This window comes from Amblyomma maculatum, chromosome 3, assembly GCF_055883805.1.
Source record: "Amblyomma maculatum isolate TAMU_Amacu chromosome 3, ASM5588380v1, whole genome shotgun sequence".
NCBI lineage: Eukaryota > Metazoa > Arthropoda > Arachnida > Ixodida > Ixodidae > Amblyomma > Amblyomma maculatum.
In genome coordinates this window covers 83,979,612-83,998,320 of record NC_139346.1, presented here as the reverse complement: position 1 = coordinate 83,998,320, position 18,709 = coordinate 83,979,612, and the positions used below count along the sequence as shown (strand labels likewise).

The following is an 18,709-nucleotide window of genomic DNA, read 5'->3' as shown; positions in this document are numbered from 1 at the left end:
ATACATACATACATACATACATACATACATACATACATACATACATACATACATACATACATACATACATACATACATACATACATACATACATACATACATACATACATACATACATACGAATACACTCATACATACATAGATGCGCACACACACAAACACACGCACGCACACACGCACAGACGCCAGCATCTCAAATTCATTGCCTCAACATATCACAAAAACCTTTATATCTTCCCTGTAATTTCGAATTATGGAGTGTAGTAATTGTTCTGTACTGTCACACCAACGCTCGGTGACGGTCAACAGTGACAAAGACGACGAGCGTATGTCGAAAAGGCGCGTGCTACGAAGAAGACGGCAGACAAAGAATTTTTTCCAGATATGTTTGACAGTACAGATGGGTCATAAAACATAAGAGTAATTGGCCCCATCAAAAATTTATAAAATTTCTTTTCGGGACCAATTCTAAGAACTAACACACCAAGAAAACCAATAAAGCCAGTTTTACTCACGGAAATAAGCCCGGGACCAATGATTTTCAACAAGAACGAAAAATAGACAGACAATGCGCGCCTCAGGCCGCGGGTGCAAAATTTTTGCTAGATAATTCCAATATGTTCCATCTCCGCCAGACATTGTCAGACCGACGTTCTGGTGCGGCATATAGCTGGATATTCCCAGGAAATCAGGGTACAGCTGATGAACACGTTTACGAAACTTGCTACGATGAAAAACGACCTTCTCGCCGATGTTTCTGAGGAAAAGACGAAGTCATATAGGTACCATGTATACATATTACTGCAGGCAACGACTCTGGTATTTTTTTTTTCATTTAGGCTGTAAGGGATGGTGGCGCTCTCTTCGTAGCAGATCGTTGTAGCAGCAGCAGTTTGGCAAAAGTAATATGGAGTAGAATTTCTTTTTCAAGTCTACGGAATGTTTTCTGCAAAGAGAGTATCACGCTATTTGGGGCGACTAGGGCATATAGCTAATTTGAAGCTTATGTGGTTTCGATGAGATTTGTTGCTGCTTAATAGTGCATTTAAACTAAGAGCGCATTTCACTGCAATTGATCGTGTCGCGTATCATTCTCGTGTCAATTTCGCCACAAAGATGACCACTGACACCAAATGGGTTGAAATCCTGTATCTCACATTCATGCGCGTACTTCCCTGAAAACTGCAAGAGAGATGTACAGAGTCGTACGGAGTTCATTATCAGTGATAGACCACTTGTAATTAAGTACGTTCTTGAGTATGTTAATTGTAAATTAGTTAGGTTTTCAAACAGTAACGTTTTGGGCAATTCAATTACATTTTGGCGGTAATTATGTACCAGCAGGATCACACGTAATTGCTCACTTGAATTTAGTTACTTGAGTAATTTTAGTTTTTAAACAGTGACAATCTGCGTAATTCAATTCATTGTTGGCAGGTAGCTTACTACTAGCAGAGTCGCATGTAACTGATTGCTTGTAATTAATTACGTTTTTGAATAATTCTGCAATAAACTAAGCACGTTTTCAAACGGTAACCTGAAGAATAGTTCAGTTATTTTTTCTGGTAAGTGATGAACAGTTATCAAGTCATGATAACAAGTTATCAAGTCAGTAAAAGCGGTAAAGGTCTTCTATGATCACCTGTTCCTACGTATTTTACAGAAACGCTTTCATTTGGTGAAAACTAGGCATACGAGGCATTAAAGCGCCACTATAGTGTATCAAGGTGGGGACTACCTTGCTTGGAAAGGTAATTTGGAAGCTTTATTATCCAGCATGCGGGAAGGGAACACTGTCTGAATTGGAGATAATCTTCAAGGCTGGTCGGGAAGGTACAGGATATCATGTCATGGGTAAACTCTTTCATGAGATCATTGACCAAAGCAGCAGTTACCTGTTTACTGCATATTTGCCTGAATTGCCTGACTGCTGTCAGCATACACATACAGAGTACTGATGACTGCACTATACAGGAGTTGGGCACACGGGCTCTCAGTGGTTGCTCAGAGGTATCTCCTCCTGGAAGCGTTGCGGGTGTGCACTTGTCCCGGTAATTTATAGAGTCCGCCCATATGGGAACCCACGTGCAAGTTTGGTCCCGGGACGACAGCGCCACGCTTCTCCCCCAGCGTCGATCTGTAGCCAAGTTGGGATATGTGCAGGTGGTACACTCTGTTCAGTCCAGCTGTGCACTGTATGTTTGCCGCACCATCTGTCAGCGGCATTCTGTTTCTGTGAAAACATTATACTGAATTGTTGAAAATTTGGTCAGTACCGTATTCTACGGTGACGCACCTCTGTGTGCAACAGAACTTTGCGAACAGCAGTTTTTCTGAGAAAAAGGTATTCTTGCCGGCGTATACGACTGTACTCATAATTAAATAAGCGCTACAAAAACGTGCCGATATCATCTCCTTCATATTGCCGTCTGCTTTCTCAGCCGTATAGAGGTAGCAAAGCATCTAATGTCCTGCGTGGTTACGACGTGTCTCGCCGATTAGTGGAAGACGCTGCATTCCGTGATTTTCATACTCCCCTTCCCTAATAACTCCTCACAGTCCCCTTAGCTCAGTGAACAGTAGACTAGCTATCTCACAAGTCTTTATTTCTGGCCGCTTGCAAGTCTGTAAGATCTAGGCCGATGATCGACTATCTCTCCGATGTCATTAATGTTCAGTGCTTGTGGGGCCCTGGTAGGCCCACCGACCGCGGCTGCTGCATGGGTTTGTGGGAAGGTGGAATGGAACTGCCTAAAACACCTTGACCACAAACTCATTGTCTTGGGCCATGCCACCTCAATCCTCTAGCTCACTACCGGACTGCTGTGACTTGTGGTGGGAGGGCCGCTGGATGTTGTTCAGGAACACCAGGACCCCGCAATTGGTGAGACAGGTGGCCGCTGCATCTGGTGAAATCAGGCGGGCCGTATGCGCTATATGAACGTTTATTTCCGTTGTTTGTTTTGTACGTGAGACAAACAAGACACGCACAAGACACGCACCACCGGTAAGATTTTTGTAAACACATGATGCAGGTAATCATTATGCACATACTGGATAAATAAAACTTTTTGTTTGGTGAATTTTTTCGTACTGTTCATTGGAAATGCTTGTAGCGCGAAAAAGAAACACCAAGGACAAGCAGAACGGGACAAGCGCTACTCTCAACTCAAGTTGAGTGAGAATAGCGCTTCTCCCGTTTTGTTTGACCTTGGTGTTTCTTTGTGGAGCTACAAGCGTTTCGAATGAACATACTGGATGTAGTACGTAACTCTTGCGTACATACAGGATAGGCATAAAGTCTAGGGCAGCATTGTCCCTAAGAAATGTATTGTAAATATTTTCTACAAATAGGAGACATCACATCACATAGGTGAAAGCAGGTTCAGTAGCTTAAACGAAAATAGTACGAACCTAAATAGAGAATTAGAAAAATGACAAAACAAGAAGCATCAGAATCAGTTTAGCTGCAGAAACGACGCAAAATGTGATTCAATAATGGGCATGTATTGCCTGCCTGTGGCAGTTTACCTGTGGCAATGGCACCTAAAAAGGATAATAAGAAGGGATGGTACAAGAAAATTAAAAAGTAAAATGGTAAGGCATCAGTCATACGAATCAAAAAGTGTTTCAGGCATACGAGGTGATTGTTAAATGACGCGGCAGAAAAACTAAAAAGACAAAAACACACAATAACTGCATATGGTGATAAATGAGGCCAGAAAATTGTGGAGTCAAGAGGGCAGCAAGGTTAAACTCACTGAACGTATGTGCTAAGAACAATTGGGATGCCAACAATTGTACGGGTACTACACCAAATTAAATCCCTTATTAAAAGTGCACTCCTCTTGCTGCGTCCCTGGTTACAGCGTAAAGGAGCTGTGGTACCCCAGATAGGAGACCCTAGACCCTGAATGGTTTCTCCCTGGAAAAGACCTCCATCCGAGTCCTGTACTTTTCCCGCTTGTTCTAGCCCATATGCTTCAATGTATCATTGTTTAATTCTACGTGAGTGCCACATACAAGATGTACGTACACTTCGGAAGGCTATGAATGATATCTAGTCTCAGCTTGGTCTTCTCACCATCTAAGGAAAGCTTCGTTTGTCACTTATGGGTACCGGGATGTAAGCTTAGAGGTAATGGTATCTCAAAATAACAGCTTGAGGGGCGAGGTGATGCTGCATAATACCCAGAAATGTGGCGCAACAAACACAGTCACATGAGAAGAAACACAACACAGGCGCACACTCCCAACTGTAATATGGATCTAAACACACACTTCCTCTTCATCACTCATCCTCTTCTACACCCAAGTACATCTTCTTCACACACCTTTTCTTTGCCAAGTAGATAGTAGCAATTTCTTCCCCGCAGACCTCAAGCATCGACCAAGCATGGCAGTCACAAATTCTACATCCAAGTACATCTCCACACCCCTCTTCTTTGCCAACCAGCCATTACCATAATCGTCTCAGTAGAACACAGCCATGGTCCAAGCAGGACAGTCACAACGTCCACCACATAGACACACACAGAAAACAACCGCCACACATATGCAGTAGGTAAGACATGTCCATCCAAAGCACGTCACTTGTGAAGTCCCTATGTAAACACACGGTCTGCGGACACGGCCTGCGGACACGGCCTGCGGACACGGCCTGCGGAAAGAAATCTGTGAACATAGCGAAGTAATGCTTTGCATTAAAACGTTTGGATGCGATTCTAAGTATCCACGTTTTTTCAAGAAAGTGTTTAAGTGAAGCCGGACACATCATGTCTTGTCAAATATGCCAGCTCCACCGGCTGCTCAGGTGCTGCTGTAATCTAATCGAGTTTCAGACTGGCGGTTAAAATAAACCACAACTAATCTGCTACTCCTAATTCTTTTGCATCAGTAGCATTAATTTCCTGGTAAGTGATCTTCTAACCCTAGCCTGTCGTCTAAACATGAAGCATTTCACGCTGCCCTCATTTAATAAATTTGATATTTTGCTATCACGTTCGACGAGCGCTTCTCATCAAGCAAATCTCCGATATTATCGGCTTTTCTGGTGCGATCACAGTTGCGGTAACACTGTGCTAAACGGGAAGAGTGTGATATACCAAACGGTTGCCCTACCCAGGCCTGAACCGCGCATTATGTGCTTGGCCAATTACTGCAAACAGCGATAATTGGTGTAATTAAATAACATCAATTACCTTGTTTTTCGTAACTACACATTAAAAAAAAATTGAGAGTCTCTTAGATGCCTCTTAAGAGGAGAAGGGCGAAAGCCTACCCTTTCTATCCTGTAATTTACCTCCCATCGTTATCCTCATGTTGACATTCGTTGCAGTGCTACATTTAATTATAACTGGTTTACAGGACAGGAAAGGTGCAACATCTATCCCACTTCCTCCGGTAAGTGTGAGTTTGGACGGTACACCATCGCTCCCGTCGTGTGGCGTTCCTTAGCACGCGTTCAAGTGTGGCATTGCAGATGGCAGGGACGCATCCCGCCTTGGCCAATCACAACGCCGCATAAGCGGGATACACTTTGTCCACGACAGCATGCGCCATTAAAGGCTTTCGCTTTAATAATGACTGTGGATCATATGCAAAAGCCGCCGCGTTACTTCACAATCCGAGACATCATCGACAATGCCACGCGCGTGCAATTCACGGAACTCTACAATAAAAAATTACCAGGGACTTTGGCGACTCAAGTAGTGAAAGGCGAAAGCCTGAGGTCTCATATTGTCTAGCGTTCTTGCCATGTGCAATTCTACACTTGAACGCTCCCCAAGGAACGCCACGAGACAGAAGCGATGGCGTACTGTTAAAACGCACTCTTGTCGGAGAAAGTTTAACAGATACTGCGCCTTTATTCCGGACACAACTCGATCGTTTATCTCGCACCACCCCTGGCAGAGCCCTTCTTACTTCCCTTCGCTTGACCCCTGTCTCCCCTATCTGTGTTACCCATCCCTTGCCCAGCTCCCTCTTCTCCATGCTCATGACAGCACTCGCGCACAGAAGAAATAGACGGCAGCCAAATAAGCCGTGAGCACACCATCGGACACGAAAGGCGACTGACCGCTCCTGCCGGAGCCACGTGCAGTGGCTTCCCGGATTCCCCTCCAGGAATTCAAGGAAGGCATGCTTGGAGCAGACCGGTTTCTCGCACCCCGTCGCAACTTCCACGGCAGAGGAGCAGAGCCACACCTTCTCGACTTTTACAAGGCCTGCTCACATCCTCCTCTCCCAGCCGTCTACGTCACGATAGTTGTCCTGTTTTCCCAACAGTATTGGCGTTAGGACGCAACATCGCTCCTGTCGCGTGGCGTTCCTTGGCGAGCGTTCCAGTGTTTAATTGCAGATGGCAGGAACGATCCTCCTGCGTGGCGTTCTTTGGCGCGCGGTGGTGTTGGTTGAGCAGAGCCGCGTCGAGACACCGGCCTCATCCTTGTGACGTTGCTGTGACGTCAGCTCTCAGCGCAGATGCCTTAAGTTCGCCTAGGTGGTGTTGCCTGAACCACGCCGGGGAGGAAGGATGGTGGGAGTGAAAGCGGAAAGAGAGAAAGGGGTACTGTAGTGGAGGGCTATGGAGCAATTCCGACCCCCTAGGGATCTTTAACGTGCGCTGACATCGCACAGCACACTGTCAAGCCCCTTCCCAAGAACATGCACCCTGAGCATCATGCCGCTCGCCGATCTGCCCGCGCCTCCACCCTCTGGTGCCAGTACGATACACGGTCTGACGCCGTGTATGTTTATGCGGCACCCTACCTCTCGCATCCCGCCTATGCCCTGGCCACTGTCTCTAATACACGAGCCCCCCTCTCCGTCGCCACTATCCATGCTCTCACTTCCACTGCCGCAGAGGAAGCAGCCATCGCCCTCGCCATTGCCAGCACACCAGCTCTTTTCATATTTAGCGACTCTAAGACCGCAGTCCGCAACTTTGCAATGGGTAGAATCTCTTCCTCTGCGCTCAATATCCTTAAGCACTCCTCCCCCCCTTCCCGATCTATCCAACTCTTTTGGGCTCCGGCTCACGCGGGGCACCCTGGAAGTGAGGCGGCAAATTCTATCGCTCGCGAGATGACCGACCGAGCTGGCCCCCTCCACACCGAGATGGACACGCGTGACTCCCTCCTCACCTTCCATGACATCACCCTCCACTACCGCAACTCCCGATTATCCCTCCCACCCCCTCAGAAGTCCATATCTAAAATCGAACAGAATACGTGGCGCCATTTACAGGCTCACACTTTCCTCTCCCCTGCACGCCTTGCCCTCATTCACCCCGGTGCCTTCTCTCCCCAATGTACGCTTTGCAGCTCTCCCCGAGCAAACTATGCTCACATTCTTTACTCTTGTCCGGCGCACTTTCTCCCCGTCTACTGGCAAATACACAGCCGCAGCTGTGGGAGGCTGCTTTGGCCAGCTCGGAGCCGCATATGCAGCAGCGGCTTACGACCTGGGCAGCGGAAGTCGCCGCCAGGCGTGACTTGGAGGCTACGACCAGCAGCCGGAAGGCCACCTACGCAATGGCGGCAACATAATTTTATTTATTTTTTTGGCCTTCATTGAATAAAGTTTCTACCACCACCTTCTTCCGGAAGTCTCTTATCTAGCGTTCCTGCCATTTGCAATCACACACTTGAACACCAAGAAACGCCACGTGACAGCCGCCGCAAATCCGGGACACACTTTGTCCACGACAGTTTGAGCCATTAAAGGCTTCCGCCTTAAAATTTGCCCCACAACCTTGAATTGTGCACTGAGATGTCTCCTTTCGAAGTGTTGGACTGTTGTGAACCCCTTGAGGGCACAGTGTATGTGATTTGCTACCAGCTTCTACTGGCTTATTAAGGCGAAATCCTTTATTGGCTCATGGTGTTGTTGTGGCTGTAGGAAGAAGGAAAACAAAATGCATGGCCTGCTACTGGCTCTGTAGCTGAGCCACCTCCGCTGCATCGATTGATTTATAAAACTGATTGATTTATAGGAAGGGAAAGGCGCGGTAACTGTCTCACTTGCTTTTGTGTGGACAACTTAACCGCGCCGTAAGCGAAGGAAGGAATATGGGAGCGAAAGTGGAAAGAAAGAGGAGCCGTAGTGGAGGTCTACGGCGTAATTTCGACCACCTGGGGATCTTTGACGTGCGCTGACATCGCAGAGCACATGGACGCCTCTTCGTTTAGCCTCCATCGTTGTTGTTGTTGTGGCTGTAGGAAGAAGGAAAAGAAAATGCACGGGCCTGCTATTGGCTCTGTAGCTGAGCCACCTCCGCTGCCTCGTGCAGACAGAAGAGAAAATAGATAAGAAAGAAAAGGAAGAGGGAAAGAAAGACGCGCGACGCAGAGAGAGAGAGAGAGAGAGAAAACATTTATTGCTCTAAAAAGTGCCTCTTCACAAGGTCGGCGCCCCTATTCCAGGGCACCGCTGAGTCTTGCTGCTTCGCAGGCGTGCCGCACCAGTGCTCTTTGGGCCGTGAGCTCGCTGCTGGTCAGCAGACCCTCCCATTCTTCCGCACTCGGGTTATTTAGTTTGTGGAAGGCTCTGTTTCGTTCGCATTCCCATGTGATGTGGTATAGTGTGGGGGTTGCTCCGCACCACGGACATGTGTTCCTGTATTGTGTAGGGAACATCTTGTGTAGTATGTATAGATTGTGGAATGTACCTGCTTGCAGTCTCCGCCAGCAGACCGCCTCGTGCTGTGTTAATGATGTGTGGGGTGGTGGGTATTTGAATCTCCGCCCTCTGTGACAGTTTAGTATTTCTGTATACGTTGGTTCCACCGTTATGGGGTCCTCCAGGGCTTCTGACTGCCCTGCTCGGTTCGTGATCTCGTGAACTAGGCTGTCTACCCTCGAGTTACCCTATCCACCACCAGCGGTGGCGTATGCAATGACGGCCTAGAACAGACGCAGCCGCCGAGGTCGGGTTCGAACCCGGGTACTCTGGCACAGTAGTCAGGCGTCTTACCACTGCACCACTCCGGCGGAGCCTCCACTGCCTCGTGCGGACAGAAAAAGTAGAGCAGAAAGAAAAAGAAGAGCGAGATAAAGATGCGCGCCGCCGCTACTGCCGTCGTCCATTACCTAAGTGGTGGCGGGTGCAATGACAGCCTAGGCTAGCCCCCGCCGCAAGCGGCATTGACCTACCGCCCCAGCTCGGGGTGGCTGTACCTGGCCATACGGGACTGGGAGGTAGGTCAACGTTGCTTGCGGGGGGGGGGGCTAGCCAAACACCGAATTTTTATCTGTTGTAGGCCGTCATTGCCCCCGCCACCGCTTAGGTGATGGACGACGGCTGTTGCAGCGTGAGTCTTTCTCTCCCTCTTCTTTTATTGTGAAAGCAACACTTTGCCCCACCGGGGTGGTGCAGTGATAAGACGCCCGACTGCGGTGCCGGAGTACCCGGGCTCGAACCTGACCTCGGCGGCTGCGTTTCGATAGAGGCGAAACGAAGAGGCGTCCGTGTGCTGTGAGATGTCAGCGCACGTTAAAGATCCCCAGGTGGTCGAAATTACTCCGTAGCCCTCCACTACGACTCCTGTTTCTCTCTTTCCACTTTCACTCCCATTTTCCTCCCTTCCCTTACGGCGTGGTTGCGGTGTCCACGGAAAAACAAGTGAGACAGTTACCGCGCCTTTCCCTTCCCATGAATAAATAAATAAATAAAAATTGCCCTGCTAGCACTTCGAGCCTTTGGCGTGTCATGGCGCCTCCATACATGACCTTTCACGTGACCTTGTGACGTCAAGCCAAACCGAGAGACGGGGCTCCTGCTCGCGCCATCGGATGGTGGCGGCAAGGGCGCTGTGTCGTAAACGAGATAGGGCGCTCGCTGTTCTTGACGTCACTCTAGGAGGATAAATGGGGCTGTGGCTCGGCTCCTGACCGTCGACTTCAGAATTTACAGTCCATTCATTCGCGCCACTTTTAATTCCTACATTTAGTACGTCGAAGTCGTCCTCCGGAAGACTGCGGACTTTGCTCACTTCTTTTGACTTCCTCTAGCTTATAGCAAAGTGGTGAAACCTTGCACACAAGTAGCACTTTTTACCAAATGCTGGACATTGCTTCGTTCGTGCTTGCGATTAAACACTCTACACTGCAATTGTTCCCGGCTGCCCTTGGGTTCTTTTTTCTACGCGTGCTGCCCGTCTGTGCTCCTTGAAAAAAAAAATAATCCACACAGCTGTCTTCTTTACGCCACACTTCTTTTTGTTGTGCTACTGATTCTGGTATTTTGCACCTCTCCTCCGCTTTTTCCAAAATTGACCCTTTCGCTCTAAGCATTTTTTCCCGTAATCTAGAATAAGAAGAAGAATAAGAATAATATTTATTTAACATCTTGAGGATGTTGGGTGCGCCAGCAAGAAGACAGTGGAAAGGCTTGACGAGGCCGACGCACCCTACAGAGTCATTGCAGTGGTACATAGCATATCACTTTTATAAACAAGAACAAACATAAGACAACCGTTTTTTATTATCTATACAGTTGCTCAGACTATTTATTTAACTGATGCGGGAGAGTGTAGCTCAGCGTTGGGTAACCATAATTTGTTCGGATCTTAGGTACAAGCTAGTTGGGTGTCGTTCGCGTAGTGTATATTGACTCTTAGCGTTGCAAACCTAACAGCTTTATCACCAAGTAGTGCTTATTGTGAACACCGATTTGATACCGCCGCAGGAGTAAAGTTTCGTATAATTGTGGCAAGCGGATAATTCGAAGTTCTTTGAAAATTCGTTCAGTGTGTCCAAGTAGGGGAGCATTCATAACATTTAGAACAGCTTCTTTTGAAGGAGATATAAGCGGTTGATATTAGTAAAAGGGCTGTTGGTACCAAATACGATCTGGTCCCTTCCCATTAAGGCGTGCAACGGCCCAAAATTACATTGTGCAGCTCATTGTGTTCGCCCATATTTTGATATTCCCACGCTCATTTCGCTATATTACTCGTTCATCAACACTCACATTCAGTACAGCATTTCATCTGGTTTTGTTTGTAGGGTTTTAACGTCCCAAAGCGACTCAGGCTATGAGAGACGCCGTTGTGGAGAGAGAGAGAGAGAGAGAGAGAAATAACATTTATTGCACCCGTCAAAAGGTTGGTGAGGATCCGAGGCGAAGCTCTGTCCTAACCATGTCCTCACCCTCAACCGTCGACCTGGATCCCTTGGATCTTAGCAGCGGCCAGGGCAAGACGCATGACTTGTGTGTGTGTGTAAAACCTTTATTCGGAGGAAGCTTGAGGTAGCCGGAGCAACCTCACGCAAACACTAGGTGGGCTCCTCATTACAGGAGCCCATTGGCGACCGCTGCGGCTCGGGCTCGGTGGACCAGGGCCTTCTGGCTTGCCAGATCGGAGCAGCCGAGCAGGGCTGCCTCCCAGTCCTCCTGGGTGGGGTTGGGTTTGGGGGTGAGGTTCGGGGTTGACTGACATGCCCACATCATGTGGAAGATGTCCGAAGACTTATCCGCACAGTGCGGGCACTTTCCTGTACAGGTAGGATCAAAGTGCTTTAAAACTGCCGGGCACAGCAGTGTTTTGGTGTAAAGGCGGAGGAGTGTGCGTTCCTCCACCTTTGTAAGGCCCTTACAAGACTTAGGATAAATTGCATGGGTGAATTGAATTAATTCAGTAATTTCTCGAAAAGTGAGTGCCGGATTGGGTTCGAGATCCGTATCATAAGGGTCTGAAGGCGTTGCCCGGAGAGTGAGCGCGCGGGCGGCGGCGTCGGCCGTTTCATTGCCTTCGAGGCCCATGTGAGCTGGAGCCCATACAATCGTTCGAGACGCGGGGGCCCCGAGGTAGTCACTGTTTTGAAGGATGCGGTGCGCAAAGAGAGGAATGTACCCCTGTTTAATATTTCTGCAGGCCCCTCTCGAGTCGGTGATGTTGACTCGTGAGTCCTTGTCTGCGGCGGCTAACGCGATGGCAACTTCTTCCGCATGTGTTATGTCTTGAGCTCGGAACGTTAGGCCATTCACCGTGATTTTTTGATGGACGACTGCGGCTGTATACCACCCCCCATGGCGAGGGCCGGAGGCGTCCACGTAGAAAATTCCGTGTTTGTTCCCATAGTGACGGGCCAGTGCCTCCGCCCGCGCAAGGCGCCTGCCACTGTGGTCGTCACGTGTCATGTTGGCCGGAAGAGGGCGTACGTGCAGGGCATATCTCCAGATTTCAGGAATGCGTACGCGCTCTTCCGTAAATGTTGGGTGGTGGATGTGTAGTCGGGCTAATAGGCGGCGTCCCGACGGCGTTTTTGAAAGTCTTGTGTATTGATTAGTCAAGTGCGCCTCTCGGAGCTCCGCGAATGTGTTTATCATCCCCAGACCCATAAGACGCTGGTTGGATGTGTTGATCGGGAGATCGAGGGCACGCTTGTACATCTTTCTGAGAATCACTTCCAGAGCGTTCTCATCAAATCTGCGCAGGTGGAGGTAAGGAGTCGAGTAGAGTACTCGACTGGTTACGAATGCATGCGCCAGCCGCAAAGCGTCTGTGCACCGTAACCCCCCGCGTTTGTTGGAAACCCGGCGCACCATCCGGCCCACCTGGTCCCCCACCTTGCGCAGTTTTGCTAGTGTTGTATCAGCCTGTCAATGTTTGTGGATAAGGAGACCAAGTACTCTAATCTCATCGTGTTCGGGTATTGGACTGCTGGCCAGGGATAGTTCCATTTTTGTGGTGCACTTAGGCGACGGGCTAATGTGCACAAATTCGGATTTGGACGGTGAGCATTGAAGGCCGCAGCGGCGGGCGTAAGCGTCTACGATCTGCGCCGCTTGCTGCAGGTTAGCCTCAATGTCTCCAACCGATCCGTGTTTAGCCCAGATGGTTATGTCGTCGGCGTACAGCGCGTGCTGGATGCCTTCGACCGTCGCCAACTGAGCCGGGAGTTTCATCATGGCCAGTTTGAAAAGTAATGGCGAGAGGACCGCGCCCTGTGGGGTGCCTCTCGTTCCCAGATTATATGGACCGTGTTCTTCGTCTTGTATTCGGATGAAAGATTGCCGATCTGAGAGAAATTGCTTGATGTACTGAAATGTGTTATGTCCACAGTTCGTCTGGGAGAGATGTTGCAGTATGATTTCGTGTGTGACATTGTCGAAAGCCCCCTTCAAGTCAAGGGCGAGTACTGCCTTATCGTTGAAGGGATATTCGACAGGGTTGAGAATTTCTCGGTCGAGTTGAAGCAGAACATCCTGAGCGGACCTTTGCGGGCGGAAACCGAACATGGTGTCTGCGAATGTATTTTTATTTTCCAGAAACCCAGACAGCCTGTCCCGCACCATGGTCTCCATCAGCTTTCCCGCACAAGACGTGAGGGAGATGGGGCGGAGGTTGTCTGTGTTTATGGCTTTGCCGGCTTTCGGAATGAAAGTTACCAGGGCGGTCTTCCATTCAATTGGTAGAGGTGCCTCACCAAGCCAGATCGAGTTGATGAAAGCGAGGAGGGTTTCGTAGGCGGGGTCGGGAAGATTGGCAAGCAGTTTCACAGTTATCTTGTCCCGGCCCGGTGCCGTTCCTCGTTTCATTTTAGCCAGGGCCGCCTTCAGATCATGCAACTGGAACGGTTGATCCAGATCCGCGTTCTCTGAACCTGCATTCGAGTACGCGGGTCCTCCGGGGTCCTGCTTAGTGCAAAGATACTGGTCGCGCAGTTTGCATGCTAATTTTGATGTATTTCCATCGAAGCTATGAATAGCTCGTTGGAGATGTTTTTGTGTCTCGGCGCGGGTTTGAGTCGGGTCAATTAGGGCACGGAAAAGGCGCCTCGTGCTCCGGCTCGACATTTGTCTGGCCGCCGTGTTGCAGCGGTCTACCCAGTTTGAGTCGGCGAGTTGGGCCGCGTACTCTGCCGCTCGCTGAGTGAGCTCGGCGATACGAATTTTGAGCTTTCTGTTATGTTTTTGGCGGCGCCATCTGCGGACGAGGCTGTGCCGCGCTTCCCAAAGGTGCAGAAGGTGGTTGTCCACCTCTGGAGTGGCCTCCGAGAGCTGAATTTGTGTTTCCACCGAACGAAGATGTGTAACCAATCCTTGTGCCCACGCGTGGTATCCTTGTTCGTGGATAGAGGCCGAATTGATGTAGCTTTGCCGAAACTTATTCCAGTCGGGTAGCCGAGCTTGTGCGTGGGGTCTTGCCAATGGCTTAGTTCTTACAGTGGTATTGATAAGGCAGTGGTCACTACCGAGGGTTTCCTCGGTGTTGATCCATTCTGCGTGTACAATGTTTTTGGTAAAGGTGAGATCCGGGCATGTATCCCGGGTCAGTGAATTACCCATCCGCGTTGGATATGCAGGGTCAGTGTGAAGAGTCAGGCCCAGCGTGGACGCGAGTTCCGCTAGCTTGCGTCCCCGCTTCTCTTCACGCACGTATCCCCAGAGTGTACTGTGGGCGTTAAAATCACCCACAATCACCAAGGCGTCCCTGCCCGCAGCCTTTAGAGCGCGGCTAAAGAGTGCTGCGAACGTTACATTTTTGAGTCTGAGGGAGCAGTAGATGTTGAGTACATGGAGTGGCGCATCTTGTTTCTTGAGCGGAAGAAGTGTCACCATCACGTAGGAATATTCAGTGTCAAGTTCTAAGTCAACTAGCGTAGCCGTATAATTTTTATGCACGCAGACGCAGGAAGAGGGGTCCTGCTGAAAGGTGATGTAATTTGTGAGGGTGACGCCACTCCCTGGCTCCTGGAGGGCAACCACCGCGGGAAGAGAGTAGAAAGTTGAAAGGTAAAGTCGGAGATCCGCCCTCTTTGCGCGGGAACGGAAGCCCCGACAGTTCCATTGGACAATTTGGACGGGGGTGGCCGGATTGGTTCTTGGGGAGCACCTGATCTTAGGGCTGCTCGCCATGGTCATTTAGGCTGAGGAGGGGTTGTATTGACGCTGCTCCGGAGCCAACACTCGCGGGAAGGGGGGCATCCTCCATACCGGAGAGCGAGCAGTTGTCGTCATCGTCTACCTCAGGGGTGCGTCTAGAAGTTTTGTTAGGACGGCCGGGTAGCGTATTTGGGTTTGCTCGGTACGGTGGCTCCGCAAGGGACAGAACGACAGAAGAGACGAAGAAAGCGGGCTGTTCCGACTAGCATCTGCCGCCCCCAGGAGCCGAGCACCCTAGCGATTAGCGGCGCATGCGTTTTCAATGGGCGTCATGTTGGACGCGGCACTAGCTTGAGAAAGCCTATACTACTACTACTACTATTACTACTAGTACTATTATTATTATTATTATTATTATTATTATTATTATTATTAGTAGTAGTAGTAGTAGTAGTAGTAGTAGTAGTAGTAGTAGTAGTAGTAGTAGTAGTAGTAGTGGTAGTAGTAGTAGTAGTAGTAGTAGTAGTAGTAGTATTATAGGCTCTCTCAAGCTAGTGCCGCGTCCAACATGACGCCCAATGAAAACGCATGCGCCGCTAATCGCTAGGGTGCTCGGCTCCTGGGGGCGGTAGATGCTAGTCGGAACAGCCCGCTTCCTTCGTCTCTTCTGTCGTTTTGTCCCTTGCGGAGCCACCGTACCGAGCAAACCCAAATACGCGGCCGGGTAAGGGACCGCCGGGCCTGCGCGAGGAGCGTAAGGAATGCGCAATTTGTTTGGCAATCATCGCGGGGATTGTCTCTTGCAATTTGGAGATGGCGTTGACCATCACTGAAGTTTGATTTTCTATGGCAATGAATTGTGCCTCCGTGGCCCCGAATCGGGTCTCGAATGCTGCCTCCAAGCTTGTTACCGCCTTTGGCACCACGAGCTCACTCTCCATTACCTCAGCCGCGGGAGGCGAGGGCGGAGAAGACTGGTTAATTTTGGATTCCAATTCGTTAATTTTCTTAAGCAGCATCTCGTTTTGGGCCCTGAGTGCTGCTATTTGATCTTGCTCGGCGCTACCCGCGCTTGGGAAGGGAATGGAAAGGGGGGAGAGAGAAGCAGCCCCACCCGAACCGCTCACCTGGTGTCCGTTTTTGACTGCGTTGGCCCAGGTCCTGGTATCACCGCGCGTTTCCGTCGTTTGTTTCGCCAGTCCGCCGTGTGGTGGCGACACCTTCGATGGTCGTTTTTCAGCACCTCCTGTAGGTGGGTTCTCGATGTTGATTTCCTGGCGAGGCTGATCGCCGGGAGGCCCAACATGGCGGCGTTTCTTCTTGGGCGCCATTTTTTTCTTTTTTATCTTGGGTGTGCGGAATTTTGCCGCACAGTCGCGAGAGTTGGTGACATGGGAGCCACCGCACACAGAACACCGCGGAACACAGTTGTGAGGAGCCCGCACCCCCTCCACTAGCGGAGCTTGGAATCCGCAGAGTCCACAGGTGTCAGACTGCAAGTTTGGACATGCGTCCGCGCGATGCCCGACGGCCCCACACTGGCCGCACGCAGGAATAGTTTTGTAATAGTTTCGCACAGAGACGACCATGTTGTCATAGTGCACGTAACGGGGCTTCTCTTTACCCGCGAAAGTGATGCGTGCCTTGTTGGATGTTCCGAATTTCCGGATTTCCAGGATGGTGCCGGCGCGCCAGCACACTCGGTCTTGGAGAGTTTCTGTGGTGTCCGAGTTACGGACCACTATCACGCCGTGGCATATGTTGCCGCCGTCTTGTCTCAGGTAACCCCGAAGCGGGATCGACCTCTTCTCGGTGTTTACTGCGAAGTCCCCGATGAACAGGTCGGCCGCCTCGATGTCCGGGGTATGCACAATGATGATGTTTTGTTTTCGTGAGGGTAGAACGGAGACGGCGCTGGCCCGTTTCAGCCCGAGGTACGCCGAAATGGCAGTGCCGTAGCCAGTTTCCGTGAACGCCTCGTGAAGAGAAACACTTTCTCTGGGCTTTATGACTATAACGTAGTCTTCGGGAGCCGGTTTGGGCATTGGACGCGGCTTCCACTTCGAGAGCGCCTTGTCCTTGCTTCCCGTGGCGCGCGTCGCGGGAGCGTTCACGTTTCCGACCGACGAAATGGCGGCCGGGGCGGTGCCGAACGCCGCCATCTGGGCTTTGTCTTGGGAGCGGCGTGCAGCCGCTTGAAGTAAAGCTTGACTCCGAATTTTCGGCATAACCGTCGAATTTGTATCTCCGGTGGCGGGCACCGAGGTCCACAACATTGCCTCAGGGTCGTAACCGCGTATTTGATCCGCGGAAGTCGCCATTTTTTCCTCGGAGGGCCGATTCCGCCAGGCCAGGCGTCGGCGACGCCGTTAGGCTTAACGACGGCGCCAACGTGGTCGGTCGAAAAATGGCCGTAGATTTGAAGAAAATCGGCCTACCTGGACGACTTTTGTATCCAGTTGTTCCGCTTGATTTTTCGGATCGATCGATGCCAGTTTTGCCGGGGTAGGATGATTTGGGACTCGGCTCCAGCCGCAAATTGGCGGAGCCGAAACACACGCGTCTGCTCTCGTCGCGCGCTCGCAGCGCCCCCACCCCCCGCATGACTTCTCGTTGCCCTTTTTCGTCCTGCTTGAGAAGTAGTGCCTCCCAGGACTCATCTGTTCGGTCAGGTTCTCCAAATCTAGGACACGCTCATATCGTATGGATTATGTCCGCTATGCCATCGCAGCGTTTGCACCTGGGGCTAAAAATTTCCGGGTGCCACCATAGAGAAATATACTTAGCTGGGGGTTCGGGAATACTCCAGTCTGTAGCTTACGCCACATAACCTCCTCGATTTTGGTGAGTTGCTTACACGCTTTTGGTAGTACTGATCTGCCTAATTTGTAATGATTTAGGCTATCTTGGTAGGTGTTTAGGTCATCGTCGAACTGCAGGGGCTTCTCATAGCGCAAGGGGTACGGGGTTGCGCATAAGTCGTCACTGGGATCCCGGAATGTAGGTAATCCTCGGGCCAGTACGTGCGCTTTCTCGTTCCCCCTCAACCCCTGGTGCGCCGGTGTCCAAATGAGCGCGACCTTCTCTGCCGGTGGTGAACCACTGGCCAACACTCTTGCTGCTATGGCCGAAATGCGGCCCGTGTCAAAGTTTCTAATCGCTGATTTCGAGTCTGTAACTATAATTTTGACCTGTTGTTGTGTTAGAGCTAGCGCGATGGCCACCTGTTCCGCCTCCGTTGTGGTCGAATTTCGGGTGCTGCAGCAAACTACCGAGCCCCCGTCTTCTCTAGTTGCTACTGAAACACGTCCCCTACCGTTCGCGCATTGTGCGGCATCTGTATATAAGACGTCCTGTCTTCCCTCAAAACGGGCTTGCAGCGCTGTTGCTCTATCACTCCTCCGGCTCTCATGGTAAACGGGGTGCATGTTTTTGGGGAGCGGAGGTATTTTTAATTTGTCCCTAACCTGTCTAGGTACTTTTTCTGTACGTCTGGAGCATGCTTGCGGCTCATACCCCAGTTTTTCCAAAATGCTCCGACCAGTACGACTGCGCAACAGTCTCTGGTATTGTAAGTCCTTGCAGCTTCAATGAGCTCTTCGAGGGTATTGGAGACCCCTAGTCTCATAATCTTGTTTGTCGATGTATCGGGTGATAAACTTAGTGCCGTTTTTGTCCCTTTACGAATGAGAACGTCAAGTTTCTTCTTTTCTGCCTTGTGAAGCCGTAAATACGGCGCCACGTAGGCTATCCTACTGATTATAAAAGACTGGACTAGCCTAAGGAGGTTAGCTTCTTTCATTCCCGCATGTTTGTTTGCGATCCCCTTCAGGAGTCTACAGGTTTGACTGGTGCTAGCGTCTAGCTTCTGAATCGT

General features: G+C 50.2%; 1 protein-coding gene and 1 pseudogene across 1 annotated transcript; both read right to left on the bottom strand.

Annotated features, from left to right (window-relative positions):
* Nucleotides 1–2,796: 2,796 nt before the first annotated feature.
* On the bottom strand, nucleotides 2,797–17,346 carry LOC146195142 (uncharacterized). The gene is made up of 3 exons (XM_084596731.1): nucleotides 15,816–17,346; nucleotides 9,772–9,895; nucleotides 2,797–2,906 (listed from the first exon to the last, which is right to left on the bottom strand). The coding sequence occupies exons 1-3, from the start codon at nucleotides 17,151–17,153 to the stop codon at nucleotides 2,797–2,799; spliced, it is 1,572 nt and encodes a 523-aa protein (XP_084452857.1). The 5' UTR covers nucleotides 17,154–17,346.
* LOC146195143 (uncharacterized) lies at nucleotides 11,230–14,934 on the bottom strand (annotated as a pseudogene).
* Nucleotides 17,347–18,709: the final 1,363 nt, after the last annotated feature.

Coding starts and splice junctions, on each gene's coding strand:
- LOC146195142 (XM_084596731.1), bottom strand. CDS start 17,153: ATGGCGACTTCCGCGGATCAAATACGCGGTTACGACCCTGAGGCAATG. Junction 9,896..15,815: donor TTAACGAATTGGAATCCAAA/ATTAACCAGTCT, acceptor TCTGAAGTCGAC/GGTCAGGAGCCGAGCCACAG. Junction 2,907..9,771: donor ATGGCGCGAGCAGGAGCCCC/GTCTCTCGGTTT, acceptor TGATTTCACCAG/ATGCAGCGGCCACCTGTCTC.